The following is a 15,864-nucleotide window of genomic DNA, read 5'->3' as shown; positions in this document are numbered from 1 at the left end:
CCCATTCCAATTGTTAACTGACTTTATCATTAATCCTTTCCCTTCACAGAATGAAATCTGCCTCCTTATGACTCACACATGTTGAAAGAGAAGCAATGAAAAATCCGTTACTAGCATGAACTTGACTCAATTAGGCCAGACTTCTGATTATTTAGAGCTTGTTTCCTGTGTAACCATGGCAGCTGAGGCAAACAGTTGCTATGTTTCAAATACAACTGTGAGGTCTAAAAAATGACCTCAGTGAAAGGCAGAGACTTTTAACAGGAAGTTGGCTGCAGGCAACTCATCCAGATCAGAATGATACAAGCAGCTCAAATATCCACTCTGAGGTTCCATACAAGATAAAAACTATGGCTAAGTAGAGATTCCAGGAAGGCTAAGCATAGCAAGGCACTAAAACAACAACTTAATCTAGAAAGACTGAATCAGAAAGTCCGCTTCAGAAAGATAGTCCATTTTTAGAAACACATCAGTGGTAGTAACCTCTTACTAAAATGCAGGGTTATCTGTCTAATTCCTGGAAACATCCATCTCAGAAAATAAACAATATTAAGAAAATTAAATCATTCTTATTTCCTCATTAAAATTCACCTACTCCAAAACCTGGAAAGAAGCAGTGAAATTAACAGCCAGGAACTCTGAGTTTAATACTGTTTAGCTAATAGCCACTTACACGACCTTAGGCAAGCCATTTAAATGAGCTTGAGCGGAATCTGAAGGGATATATCAGTCTTGATCTATGATTGTTTACAAATCCACAATTTTGGTATTTTACCTCACCTTGCACATGATTTCCAAAGGATTGTATACATTTGAAATGCAATTTATTGGCCGGGCGGGGTGGCTCAAGCCTGTAATCCCAGCACTTTGGGAGGCCGAGACGGGCGGATCATGAGGTCGAGAGATCGAGACCATCCTGGCTAACATGGTGAAACCCCGTCTCTACTAAAAAATACAAAAAACTAGCCGGGCGAGGTGGCAGGCGCCTGTAGTCCCAGCTACTCGGGAGGCTGAGGCAGGAGAATGGCGTGAACCCAGGAGGCAGAGCTTGCAGTGAGCTGAGATCCGGCCACTGCACTCTAGCCCGGGCGACAGAGCTAGACTCCGTCTCAAAAAAAAAAAAAAAAAAGAAATGCAATTTATTTTAAAGATTTTTCACTGGTTTATTTACTGTTAGCAAAGCTGTGCTCAGTAGCCACCCAAGAATTATTCCTATTTTTTCCTTCCTTGTTCTGTTACCGTTAGGCTGAGTAAATCTAAATCACTTGCTTCAACAAGCATATTCCTCGTATTCTTATTTTTTCTAACTCTTTCTGAAGTATGAGAACAAGTAGAAAAATTTTTTAAAGGGGCAAAATTCTTATTTTTTCTAACTCTTTCTGAAGTATCAGAACAAGTAGAAAAAATTTTTAAAGGGGCAAAATTTGGTCCTGTTAGTACTTTGTAGTAGGATACAATAAAAAATTCAACTTCTACACAAAGTCCTACTCAGCAAATCAAGGATGAGGTTGTCAACATTTTTGTTTAATTAGAAATGTATTATTAGATTTTTGCCCCAAACTCCAGTCATCTATTCAAAAACAGTTTTTTTTTAATTATAAATGTTTCATTTGGAGGAAATAAGATGCATCCCAGAATGCTTTCATAAATTAATCAAAGTCTCCTGGCCCAAGAGGAAAAGACTTGCAGTAAGGTACAATGCTATAAAAGCATATAATTCAAATTCTCAAAATCTCCCCAAGGGATTGTCAAAAGTGGTAAGTGATACTGAGGACAACCAGAAGATGAGAACTAAGAAGTCACTTTGATTTGGCTGACAAGGAAATCCATGACCTTCAAGACAGGAGTTTCAAGAGAGTGATAGCAGCAGAAATTAAGATATGATTAGGTGGTGATAAAGAGAAGGCAAGGGCCAGGAGCACTGGCTCAGACCTGTAATCCCAGCACTTTGGGAGACTGAGGCAGAAGGATCACTTGAACTGGGGAAGTTGAAGCTGCCGTGACCTGTGATGGCAACACTGCACTCCAGTCTGTGTGACAGAGTGAGACCCTGTCTCTAAATAAGTAAATAAACAAGTAAAATTTTATAAAGAGAAGGCAGGGAGCATGGATATTCTCTTAAGAATTCTGGTAGGCATCAGAGTGAACAGGCAACCTATAGAATGGGAGAAAATTTTTGCAATCTACCCATCTGACAAAGGGCTAATATCCAGAATCTACAAAGAACTTAAACAAATTTACAAGAAAAAAAACAAACAACCCCATCAAAAAGTGGGCAAAGGATATGAACAGACACTTCTCAAAAGAAGACATTTATACAGCCAACAAACATATGAAAAAATACTCATCATCACTGGTCATTAGAGAAATGCAAATCAAAACCACAATGAGATACCATCTTACACCAGTTAGAATGGTGATCATTAAAAAGTCAGGAAACAACAGATGCTGGAGAGGATGTGGAGAGATAGGAACACTTTTGTTGGTGGGACTGTAAACTAGTTCAACCATTGTGGAAGACAGTGTGGCAATTCCTCAAGGATCTAGAACGAGAAATACCATTTGACCCAGCAATCCCATTACTGGGTATATACCCAAAGGATTATAAATCATGCTACTATAAAGACACATGCACATGTATGCTTACTGCGGCACTGTTAACAATAGCAAAGACTTGGAACCAACCCAAATGTCCATCAGTGATAGACTGGATTAAGTAAATGTGGCACATATACACCATGGAATACTATGCAGCCATAAAAAAGGATGAGTTCATGTCCTTTGCAGGGACATAGATGAAGCTGGGAACCATCATTCTGAGCAAACTATCACAAGGATAGAAAACCAAACCACATATTCTCACTCAGGTGGGAATGGAACAATGAGAACACCTGGACACAGGGCAGGGAACATCACACACCAGGGCCTGTCATGGGGTAGGGGACTGGGGGAGGGATAGTATTAGGAGAAATACTTAATGTAAATAATGAGTTAATGGGTGCAGCAAACCAACATGGCACATGTATACCTATGTAACAGACCTCCATGTTGTGCACATGTACCCTAAAACTTAAAGTATTTAAAAAAAAAAAAAAAGAATTCTGGTAGGGAAAGGAAGGAGAGAGAATCAACAGACATTTCCTGGAAGGTATAGTAAGAAAGTTTTTTTTTTCCTACAATGGAGAAACTTGGGGTATGTTTTAGAGAATTGGGAAAATTAATAATGATATGTAGCATATTTCAAGATTCATTTTACTATTGAGATGGTAAAAGACGGTCTCAGATAAGAAGGAAAAACCCAATTTAATATCCTGGATACTTTCCTAATTTTAAAAAGTGTGCCTTGATGGAATATTTAAATCTATGCAGATTAATGGCATTCTTCATTTATTTTTTTTTCTTTTTTCTTTTTAGAGACAGAGTCTTGCTCTGTCACCCAGGCTGGAGTGCAGCAGTGCAATCATGGCTCAATGCAGCCTTAAACTCCTGGTCTCAAGTAATCCTCCTATCTCAGCCTTCAGGCACAAGCCACCATGTCCAGCTAATTTTTAAATTTTTTGTAGAGATGGGGGTCTTGCTATGTTGCCCAGGCTGGTCTTGAGTTTTCTGGGCTCAAGTGATCCTCCTGCCTTAACCTCCCAAAGCACTGGGATTATAGGCATGAGCCACCATGCCTGGCCCTTTTTAATTAAGTGCTAAAAACTTGGTTTAGTGCTAGATTAAGTATATCATAAAATGGGTAAGTAATCATCGCTACTAGCCTTATACTACCAGAAGCTTTGCCTTCTATGTTCACATTTCGGGAAATAGATTTTTTCCAAATTAGACATATTTAAGACTTACCTGCTGATCAAACATCCTATGTTCTCTCTGGCCTGACTCCAGATCCTCTTCTGAAAGTGACACCAAAGAGTCAACCCGTTCCTCACCACCGAATGGGTGTCTGAGCTCCTTGGCATTTGCAGAGCTTACTTCTAGAGATGAGGATGGCTTGTTTCCGACACCAGCTCCTCCTGTCAAGCCTTCTAGACTGAAACTGAACACAGGGCACAAAAGTTAATTCATTCTATTTCTGGGTCTCAAAAACAAAGGAGGACACAAAATCCCTTTGGGTATATCTCCCTTGTTCATGTATTATTTCTATGTCAGCTAGCAAAACTGTCTAAAAGGGCATGGCACAAAGAATACCACCTACCTTTCCTCCACAGATCTTGGAATACTGAGAAAGAATACTGCACTTAGATTTTCTTACCCCATTAAATTTATCCAAATGTTGAACCACCTAAGATCACTTCTCAGATATTTTTCAATATACTATACAGACAGACCATAGTTATCGGATACTTTATAAATGTTTTTCCTTGATCTAATTAATCTTTGTGAATCTAACTATACTAATGCCAAGTAATTAAATCTCACAGAGAAAATATGAGCTTAAGTAACTTTCAGAAGGCAAACTGGGTAACTTGCCCTTATGTCCATTAAGTGGACCTTTATAATTTTACGTTCAAGTTGACCTTTATAATGTTACAGGTATGCTTTCACCCCAGAAAACCCAAGTGTTACTCATGAGTGTTACCGTCTATTCTATGCACACCTGGCCAAACAACTGCTGACAGACTTCCCGAGAATTGTTAGTTGCAACAGGCACATTTAACACCTTAATGAACAAATGCTGAAAAAGCAACCAGGTCTAATAGTAGAAGGAGCTGTAATTTTTTGCCTGGATATTGGTAAAGGGAACAAAGGCAATCAGGATTTGGCATTTTAAAGAGGATTCCTCCGAGAAAGATTCTGTGGTTTGCAGAATGAAAAGCATTTTCAGTAAGCAGAAGCCTACAGAGACAGGTTAGTGATTTAACCTCCTTGGGTTACTAACTAGAATAATTCACATGTTACAACTGCAGCGGAAACTTCTTTAAAATAACCAAGATCTCAAAACAGCTGTAGCTGATGATGTTCTCAGCTAACAATGAGCTGGAATTCAACTGGAAGGTATAATGAAGCCACTCAGTTATCTTCACTCAAGGAAAACTGTACAGAAAATTGCTGCAATTAAGTTCATACCTACCAGTCCAGTACTTGTATTTGCTTTTTTACATTTTTATTTATTTATTTATTTAGGTTTTGTAAGTCACTTATTATGAAATGAAGCCATATATCTCTTTATTTTCTCTAGTAGGTAAATTAAACAAGGGATATGTTTTTCTTACTTCAATATAATAGAAATCATGACTAACTACAAGTAAATGTCTCTGTAAACCTCATTTTCTTTCTTTTCTTTTCTTTTTTTTTTTTTCTGAGACAGAGCCTATCTCTGTTGCCCCGGCTGGAGTGCAGTGGCCTCATCTTGGCTCACTGCTACCTCCAGCTCCCGGGTTCAAGTGGTTCTCCGGCCTCAGCCTCCCAAGTAGCTGAGATTACAGGTACCTGCTACTGTGTCTGGCTAATTTTTGTATTTTTAGTAGAGACAGGGTTTCACCATGTTGGTCAGGCTGGTCTCAAATGCCTGACCTCAGGTAATCTGCCCACCTCAGCCTCCCAAAGTACTGGGATTACAGGTGTGAGCCACCACACCTGGCCTGTAAAACTCATTTTCAATACCAGGGATAAGAAGAGGGGCTAAGTGAAGAAGAAATTACTTGAAAAGCCTAAGAAAACCAGATCTATGCTTATTGCAAAACTTAATCCTGAAAATGTTTTAGTAATCAAATCTGTTTGTTCAGTTGAGACAAGAATACAAAACGATGAGGAGTCTCTGAATTTGGAATCTACATAGATTGGTGGATTTAGAAGCATAATAGAAATCAGTACATCTTATTGCTGCCTTGGTTCTTTGATTGTTTTCTTCAGGATCCAAGAATTTCTAGGATTTGAAAATCAAGACAGGCCAAGACAGAGAGAGATAAATTTGTGCAGAAAACACCAAATCTATGGCCATTTGAGACACACAGGATGCATCACCTGACTTTTAGGCTGTATCCCCTCAGTTGAGTTAGTGACACCCATAGCAGAGGCAATGAAACGCTGTGCTCACAGACAAAGCAGGTTGGCCATATGCATCCCAGCCACACAGACGCCAGCTCCAAGCCAAAAGCCCTGATGGCATATTTTATGGTTCCCCATTTGGTGGCTGGACACATAACAATATCATACCTTCTGTAATTAAAGTCAGCACTTAGGCCAGCAGAGTACTGCACACCAGAGGGGCACCAGCTCATACTGGGGATGACATCAAAGACAGAAACAGAAATGCAGGGAGAAAAGAGGAAACAGGGATGGAGTTATTAGGTTTAAAAACAAAGGGCATAGTTAAGAGACAGACGGATTTATTTGATCAACAAAAAATTTAGGAATGTAACACTGACAATTTTTAAAAAGGCTAGAATAAAAACCATAGAAACTTAAAAATGTTTTATTCTTGTCTAGACAGCACTGTGGAAAAGACTGTGGGTTCTTTACAGTATCACCAGTTCAACCTGAAATCCAAAAATTCCTTCTAGTGAATCCGTGGCAACTACCTATGGCTCACTCTTCAGACATGACAGGTGTTTCAAACTCCATCATTGGGAACAATCTCTCAGTACATCCCATACTCCCACATCACCCTTACCACAGTATCGCTAACCCTAGACTTTTTAAAAGAGACAGAGACAAACTATGCTCTGGTGGACTCATGGAGTCATCAGTTTTTTTTTTTCATGTGTTTCCATTACAGATCCAACCAAACCAGACAATTAATAGATTTTGCATAAGATACTTAGTCAACACTGGCATCCATCTTCAAACCCTACTCACTAAGCTACTATGTTAAAGATAAAGCATATTAACACTGATTAAATATTTGCTTATATTTTAATGATAATGAAAATTCCCCCCCAAGATGGAGTTTCACTCTTGTTGCCCAGGCTAGAGTGTAATGGTGCGATCCTGGCTCACCGCAACCTCTGTCTCCCGGGTTCAAGTGATTCTCCTGCCTCAGCCTCCTGAGTAGCTGGGATTACAGGCACGCACCACCACACCCAGCTAATTTTGCATTTTTAGTAGAGATGGGGTTTCACCATGTTGGTGAGGCTGGTATCGAACTCCTGACCTCAAGTGATCCACCCACCTCAGCCTCCCAAAGTGCTGGGATTACAGGCTTGAGCCACTGCACCTGGCCAAAATAAAAATTTTTTAAAAAGGAATTCTATGGCACTAAGTTAGAAATGTATCTTTTTAATTTTAAGTTTGTATCCATTTTTCCTGAAAGATTAAAAAAAAAATCCATCTGATCATCTACTTCCTTGAATATCCCAGTAAGGGTGTCTATTCTCGAGTAGCAGGGACGGAAAATGTGGGGTTGGAAATGCTAAGTAAACACCACTAGCTAAAACAATAATCAATTCAAAATATTGTGTGCTCTATAAAGGAAACTGCATGGAAACGTCAGGATTTTTATTAACAAAAACTATCATTTAAAAAATACCCTGCTACCTGGGCCATAAAGTTCTAGGTGAGGTGCTTTTGTTTTCTGAGAAGAGATAAAAGCAGAGTTTGTGGACAACAGTAAAACCACTCGGCTCCCTCCAGAATCTTGCAGATGGGAAGGCCTGGCACCAAAAAAATTAGATATATTGGATATATCTAATAATTTTGTTTTGTTGTCAAGTGGGGTTTTTGGCTGGAGAAAGGAGACAAGGAAAATGGTGGGAGGATGTAAGAGCTACCCCTATGGCTCTTTAAAAAAATCTTTACCATATCATTTAAAATTAAATAGTATAAAGCATTTTAAATCAGATTAAATTAGTGATATAAAGCTTACAAGTGCAGAAGCAGAAAGTAAAAATACAGTGGAGACATTTCACTGTTCTGGTAAGCGGGATGACACTGACACAATTTACTTGTGTGAGAAGATATATATTTTACAAACACACATAAGACTCAGAAGTCCGTTCTTTGACATTATTAAATTTTAAATCGCCAGTTAATAAACAGGCATATTTTTACCTAAATATCCAACTTCTTTTTTTAGAAATAGAATGTGGCACATCAGTAACTGAACATACACTGCCAAACCATCATTCTTAAAAATAATCTCCTTTGGCCGGGCGCGGTGGCTCAAGCCTGTAATCCCAGCACTTTGGGAGGCCGAGACGGGCGGATCACGAGGTCAGGAGATCGAGACCATCCTGGCTAACCCGGTGAAACCCCATCTCTACTAAAAAATACAAAAAAAATTAGCCGGGCGAGGTGGCGGGCGCCTGTAGTCCCAGCTACTTGGGAGGCTGAGGCAGGAGAATGGCATAAACCCGGGAGGTGGAGCTTGCAGTGAGCTGGGATCCGGCCACTGCACTCCAGCCTGGGCGACAGAGCGAGACTCCGTCTCAAAAAAAAATAATCTCCTTCTACAGATTTAAATGTTTCTTTACTTTCAGGATATGACAACGATGTGGAATACTGTGAAGAGATTTAACATGAAGAGAATGAAAACTGATAGGGAGGCAGGAAGACAAACATAACAGCTTTTTTGTTTTTTTTGAGACTCAGACTCATTCTGTCACCCAGGCTGGAGTGCAGTGGCATGATCTCAGCTCACTGTAACCTCTGCCTCCCGGGTTCAAGCAATTCTCCTGCCTCAGCCTCCTGAGTAGCTGGGATTACAGGCACGTGCCACCACACCTGGCTAATTTTTGTGCTTTTAGTAGAGATGAGGTTTCACCATGTTTCCCAGGCTGGTCTCAAACTCCTGGGCTCAAGCAATCCATCTGGCTCAGCCTCCCAAAGTGCTGGGATTACAGGCGTGAGCCACTGTGCTCAGCCAAGATGTAACAGCTTTTCTAAGGAACCAGGAAGGCAGCTGCAGATGGTCTACAATGTCTGCCCTTTCTGGTAACAGAAAACTCCTTTCATAATTAAGGATATTTTTGAAAGCATCATCATTTCCTCAATTTCTCAATTAGTAGGGGTAATATTTAGCAGTTCTTTGGCTTTGAGATTCGGAAAGTTCTAGATTAAAAAACAACAGATGTCCCTCCCCCTGCCTTATAATACTTGTTGTAATGTTTCAATTTTAAAAAATTTTAAATTATACATTCCGTTCTTCCTACAAAAGTAAGTTTCACTAGGGATGAAACTGGATGGAGTTGTTGACGACAGGCACACCTATACACTAACTCAGACCGCATTCAGCAATCTGTCGTCTCCCACTTTGTCATCAAAGATATGTTTTTAAAAAGCTCATATTGAAGAGCTTTAATAAAGACCCAGACAAATGTACCTCCAAAGAACCTTCTACGGAAGATCATTTAGTAGAGATGGGGTTAAAACTTGTTTAACAACTTATTTTCTGGAAGAACAATTTCATAGGAATCATGATTATCTGAAATTCATGAGAACATTTGAATTTAAGCTCAATTTCTTGCCTAAAATCTGGAATTAAAGAAAGCATCCACTTGGAAAAGACAAAGTCGGAAAGATCACTATTAGCCTACTTCCCAAAAACAGGTTCAGCTAATAGTTAAAAATACTTCTTTACAAACGCCTCCTAATATGAGAAACTGGCAGTAATATAACCCTAATTTTTGGATTTCTAAACATTTTTCTAAACAGTGGAAGAAACAGTAGTAGAAAACACTAATGACTTCTAAAGAAAATCCAATGCAAAATTTGAAGCGAATTAGCAATCTGACTAGAAATTACTTCTCAGCTTAAAAATCATTTATTTTTAGCTTCAAAATATTACCTGACAAATACTAATTAAGGAATTCAAAGGCCAAGAGATGAACTTATGCCTCTGACTTGCTTTAAGAAATGACTACATCCACAATGGAATGGAAAATGCCAGGTGGCCTGGTAATAAAGTCTTTCATTACATTATTAAAGAATGTGTTGACAATATTTCAGGGCCTATATACAAGCACACACACATTCCTGGTTTTTCTTTTGTGGAGAAGAAAAAAATAGTACTCCCTAGGGTCCATTAAATAGGCATGACATAGACAATTCTTCAAACTCTTCTAGAGAAAGCTGGGTGAGACCCTATTATCACAGTCATCTGAACACCAATAAGCACAAGATTGAAAAAATTAAAAACAATTTTTAAAAAAGATAAAATAGGATTAAACTTCAAATTAAAGAAACCATTTCATATAAAATGGACACTGGCAATTAATAAGTACCTATATTTTATTTGCCTGAATTAGATAGGACATTACTTAAAAGTAGATGGTCCAATCATGGATTAAGCAGAATGAGATGCTTGTTAGTATACGCTCAGAGGTGACATGGTTAGTCCATCAAGTTAACGAACTCTGTACCTTCTCCTATGAATGGGAGGTCTCCTGACAACATCCCCAAGAGCTCGCATTGAACTGAAAATGAATGGTGAAGAGGTCAGTGTTGCAGGTGAAACAAAATGGGATACAAATGCATGAAACATACAGACACCACACTGGGGAGAGAGACACTGCTCAAAGAGAAATGGCACAGGGAAGAGAATGAAGGAATGTGGAATGAGAAAAACATCAGGACAAAAAGGGACTGACAATTTCTACTTTGCTCCTCCCCTTGCTCCAAGGAGTTAATCAGATGGCAAAAGTTATGAAGTTTATTAAATTATTAAAGAACCAGAAAAAAATTACCAAAGCTTTAAAGGGGTTTTTCTTAACACTTTAAAATTCAGGTTATACTACATGCAGGTAACACTATGAGAATTAGTAAAATTAATTAAAACCTCACTCTCATTCCATTATCTTCAGAGGTATTAGGACAATGGTCCTAAGTAAGCCTTCGCAATAAATTCAAACAGGAGATCCCATGACATTATGCAGGATGAAAATAAGTAGAGTTCTAGTCTCAGTTCAGTACTAGACTGACTGTAAGACTTCATGTTTGTTTAATTCAAAGCTGACATGAAACTACTGCCTCCAATATTTTCTCATTCATAAGTTTCATTAATGTGGTAAGAATAAACGTTCCCATTTTACTAAACACTCACTATATGACAATCACATTTCACTGTATTATTAAAAATAATAATGAAGGTATTTTACAGATGAGAAAATTAAAACTTAGAGGGGTCAGGTGATTTGCCCAAGGTCATTTACATGGTAAATTATGGAGCTGGGGTCTGAACACAGATTTTCCTGATTCCAAAGCCTATATTCTTTCTTCTATACTATGGGGTCTCCTAAATTCTTTTACCAACAATAACACAAATCAGAAGCTTTTCAAAAGCAAGCACACACTGAGACACTAAACAAACTGCCTCCCATCTCACCTCCGGTGGTTCATTTCTGCATCGCTGGCTGCATTTTTCCCAGGCCCCCAGCTGTGCCTCCGGAAGGGGGAAAGAGAGCGCATGGAGCTCCTCAGGACAGAGCAGTTTGCAGGCACTTCAGTGATACTGTCCATCTCCTCCTCCTCCATGTCGCCTGGGTCAGCAGGCTCACTCTCACTTTCTCGACCCTCAGCTCCCATCCCATGGCTGTAGAATCCATCAAGGCTTTGCCGATCTCTTGACCTGTTTGGCTTTAAAATCTGGGAGAGAGACACATCACTGCCATGAGAAGAATGTCGGTCCAGTGAAGCTGTGTCATCAGTGGATGAACTGGATCCGGTGATATCACAGGTCAACTGCTCTTCCTCTGGCTGTAATGGAGAGAAAGCACACATGGTTGAAGCCAGCAGGGCCAATCAGATAGCCTCAGTTATTCTAGATCAAGCTAATGGCTTCTCAGTGGGCTCCAGGCAGGCAAGATCATGATTGGCCTCAGAGACTTGTTTTTTTAATAGGATGATCACAGTTGGATTCAAATCTCCCTGGACTCTAGAAAAGAAACAGTCTAGATCTACCCTCTTTTTGTTTGTTTGTTTTTGGGACAGAGTGTCACTTTGTTGCCCAGGCTGGAGTACAGTGGCTCCGTCTCAGCTCACCACAACCTCTGCCTCCCGAATTCAAGAGATTATCCTGCTTCAGCCTCCCAAGTAGCTGGAATTACAGGCATGCACCACCACACCTGGCTAATTTTTTTATTTTTAGTAGAGACAGGGTTTCACCATGCTGGCCAGGCTGGTCTCTAACTCCTGACTTCAAGTGATCCACCCATCTCAGCCTCCCAAAATGCTGGTATTACAGGTGTGAGCCACCCCACCCAGCCTAGGTCTATCCTCTTTATACCTTTTACTAGAGGTACTAGACTAGAAGTACATCATTTTTTCTTTCTTTTCTTTTTTTTCCAATTTGAGACAGGGTCTCACTGTGTCACCCAGGCTGGAGTGCAATGGTGAAATCATGGCTTACTGCAGCCTTGACCTCCTGGACGCAAGCAATCCTCCCACCTCAGCCTCCTGAGTAGCTGGAACTAGAAGCAAGTGCCAGCATGTTCAGCTAATTTTTTGTGTGTATTTCTTTAAGACACAGGGTTTCGCCATGTTGCCCAGGATGGTCTTGAACTCCTGGGATCAAGCAATCCTCTTGCCTTGGCTTCCCAAAGTGCTGGGATAAAGGTTTGAGCCACTGTGACCAGCCCATTTCTTTTCTTTCTTTAAGAGGAAAAAGATCAAATTTATGTTAGTTCTTTCAGTCAATATCACCAACTGCAATGAAGGGAATCCATTTGTCTCTGGGTTTTTTTTGTATATGAAAACTAAATTCATAATGTGTTAGATTTAATTTTTTTTTACAAGCTTTAACTGAAAACAAAGCAGTCTGCCTGGCTACAATAATAATGTGCTGAAATTAACATTCCAAAAGCAACTCTGCGGTTGTTTTTAGTGGCCTTCTGAAAAATGTGGAATAGTTTATGACCCCTCCTAAAGTTTGCCACAAATGCCTAAGTACTTTTACAAATATCTAAATGGAAGAAAGCTATACATTTTTCTCATTTCACTGAGAACTGGCTGAGTGTTATGAGGCCAAATCATACATTAAATAATCAGTCCTAGCAATGAGGTCTTTGATAAAGTGATGATGCTCTTTCCTAGCTAACCTCTGCCTAACAGGTTCTGTGTAACTTTGTTCTAGTAGCCTGACATTTTCCACTTGTCAAAACATACCAGTGGCCAGGCACGGTGGCTCACGCCTGTAATCCCAGCTACTGGGGAGACTGAGGCAGGAAAATCCCTTGAACCCGAAAGGGAGCAAGGGAGGGAGACACCAGAACACAGAATTTGATGGGTGAGGGAAAGATGAGCTTCATGGTACTCAAAAGACCAAAAGAAGTGTCTAAGAGATGCTTGATCATACTTATGATGTGGGCACTATCTTAATAGCTATTTCGCACTCTTATGGGATGGGGGCAGGGAACAGGGAAGGGCATTTTGTAATTCTTTTTCCTTTTCTCACAATATTTTCCTAATTAGCCTACTCAATATTTTAATTAAGGGTAAAAAAAACTTACGGTTCTTCAAGAAAGAGAAAAAAATTATGAAAATCTTTTGGCTTTGGAATAGAAAACAAGCTCTATACTATAAGGAGACTCTTTTTTAAAGGTTTGACGTAATAGTTCAAAAGCACACTACCTTCTAAAAGCACCCTTTCTACCTTTTGGGCTTGATCTCACAAGCTAATAAGAAGGCTTTCTTTTTCCAGTTCTGTGGAATCCAGTTTCCTAGATTGTTTAAGTAATGTATGAGATGTGAATGAGAGAGAAGATGCATGGGGATCACCAGACAGATCAAACTGAGGCCCAGATTTTCCAATGGACTCAGGCATGAGCAGCAGAGTCAAGATTTGAACCCAGGCTGCTTTCAACTCAAACTGCCCTATTCTGGTATCTCAATCATCTTTTTAAAATCCTGTAAGAACAAGACATCAAAGTCAGTATTAGAAAAGTCCCTTCACTGGGTCACTCTGTAAAATAAAACTATGGTTCACCAAGTAAATTCTAAATTGTGGTAGGTATTATTTTAAAACGAAATAACTGACTATGCTTTTTAAGTGAGTGAGGGACTCGGGGGCTTCCTAAGGGGGTCCTATTCACGAAGCAACTCTCCATGGACAAGGACAATGTAAATGGTCTTGTGAATGTCTCGGCTTTCTCACTGTACTGGGTTGAATAGTGTCCTCCTCAGATACATGTCCTTCTCAGAATGTGACCTTATTTGGAAAGAGGGTCTTTGCAGATGTAATTAGTTAAGATGAGGTTATACTGGAGTAGGGTAGATCCAAAATGTCCCCAGATCCAATATGAATGGTGTCCTTGCAAGAGGAGAAGAGACACAAAAAGACACACAGGAGAGAATACCACGTGAAGACAGAGGAAGAGATTAGAGGGCAGCATCTACAACCCAAGGAACACCAAGGACTGTGAACAAGCACCAGAGACTAGGAGAGAGGCCATTTTCTCTCAGAGCCTACAGAAAGAAAGCAGCCCCACTGACACAGTGATTAGGATCTCCAGCCTTCAGAACTGGGACCAAGTAAGTTCCTGTTGTTTAGAGCCACCCCACTTCCAGTAATTTGTTACAGCAGCCCTAGGAAGCTAACATACTCACCCTCAGCTGCCTAAATGTCTAATTCTCAAAATAATATCAAGGGACAAACAGAATAAACATCAATAAAGCAAAATGTGTAAACAGCCTGCTCTAAAACACACAAGAAAGGCTTCAAAGCAAACAAAAATGTTGAGTTCAAGTTTCCATTTATTAATTTGTCATACAGCCTTCTTACAAGTTAGCTCTTCTCAGTCTGGAAATAACTCACAGACAGTTGTATAGGTGCTTCCTCACTGGCATCTAATCTTGGAAGGATTTTGCCTTGAAAAAAAAAGTCTGCTATCTCTCTGGCACTTTACCAATCTGAAGTTTATAAAGCAACCATCTACCCTTTTGAGACTCATTAAAACAAGGTGGGAAAATCTTTGGTGGCCTATTTATACATATTTTAAAAACAAAGAGCTCTGTCTAGAATATATTCTCAACACAAAGCCTTTCTTCCTAATATGTGCTTTTAACTCTGATCTCACTGAAACTACATGATTTCTACAGTCTTGTGCATCTGGTAAGAATAAAGTTCACACAGCATAATATTCTTATACTCAGTATTTTTACTGCACTATGCAGCTCTTACTATGAATTGGTGGTTATTACTTGAAAAAGGAAAACAAAACATCACTGGTGAAAATGTAAAATGGTACAACCACTTGGGAAAAGATCTGTTTTGTAGCAAATTAAACCTATACCTACCATATAATCTAACAATTTGAATTCTAGGTATTTACTCAAGAGAAATGACATTATTTAGATTCCATTTATACGAAGTTCTGAAACAGAGAAAACTAATCTGCGGTGGGAAAACAATTAAGAAAGCTGTTGCCTTGAGAGGGTGTGAATGGAGACTGACTGAGAAAAGACATGAGGCAACTCCAAAGCAATGCTTATAGTCTGTATCCTGTTGCAGGCTGGGTACAAAGGTGAATGAAGGCTTCTATCAAAAGTCACCGATGGGTGCTCACGTTGATAGCACATATGCTAAATTGGGATGATGCACAGAAGATTACCATGGCCTCTGTGCAAGGATGATGCACACATTCGTGAAGTGGTCATTAAAGTTTTTTTTAAAAGTCACTGACTGGTACCCTCAAGATTGTACATTTCACTGTATATAAATTTTACCAAAAAACCCAATCAGCCTATAAACAAATATTGAATTCTAAGTGTTCAGAGGTGAAGTATATTGATATCTGTAACTTACCTCAAAGAATTTAGGCAAAGTGGGTGGACAGAAGGATGGACAGATATATAGTTACATAATAGAGCAAATACAATTAAAAGTTAATTGTAGGATCTAAGTAGTGGGTATATGGGTGTTCACTGTACAATTCTCCAAGTGTTCTATATGCTTCAATATTTTCTTTTTTTTTCTTTTTTTTTTTTTTTTTT

At 39.3% G+C, this 15,864-nt stretch overlaps 1 protein-coding gene across 4 annotated transcripts in view; it reads right to left on the bottom strand.

Moving 5' to 3' along the window:
* The window catches only part of AKAP13 (A kinase (PRKA) anchor protein 13), a 360,775-nt gene that overhangs the window by 78,668 nt on the left and 266,243 nt on the right, over positions 1 to 15,864 (bottom strand). The window contains exons 11-14 of one of the 4 annotated variants that reach the window (XM_011960761.1): positions 11,261 to 11,631; positions 10,299 to 10,352; positions 6,157 to 6,222; positions 3,844 to 4,036 (exon numbers count right to left, since the gene is read on the bottom strand). In XM_011960761.1, coding sequence (XP_011816151.1) covers positions 3,844 to 4,036; positions 6,157 to 6,222; positions 10,299 to 10,352; positions 11,261 to 11,631 — 684 coding nt within the window. The remainder of the gene's footprint in view (positions 1 to 3,843; positions 4,037 to 6,156; positions 6,223 to 10,298; positions 10,353 to 11,260; positions 11,632 to 15,864) is intronic. The other 3 variants (XM_011960763.1, XM_011960762.1, XM_011960764.1) reach the window with 3 other exon arrangements.

The sequence above is a fragment of the Colobus angolensis genome, unplaced genomic scaffold (genome assembly GCF_000951035.1).
Source record: "Colobus angolensis palliatus isolate OR3802 unplaced genomic scaffold, Cang.pa_1.0 Scaffold522, whole genome shotgun sequence".
NCBI classification, from domain to species: domain Eukaryota; kingdom Metazoa; phylum Chordata; class Mammalia; order Primates; family Cercopithecidae; genus Colobus; species Colobus angolensis.
Note: the sequence above shows the minus strand (reverse complement) of the source record. Positions and strands in the feature narration are given on the sequence as shown.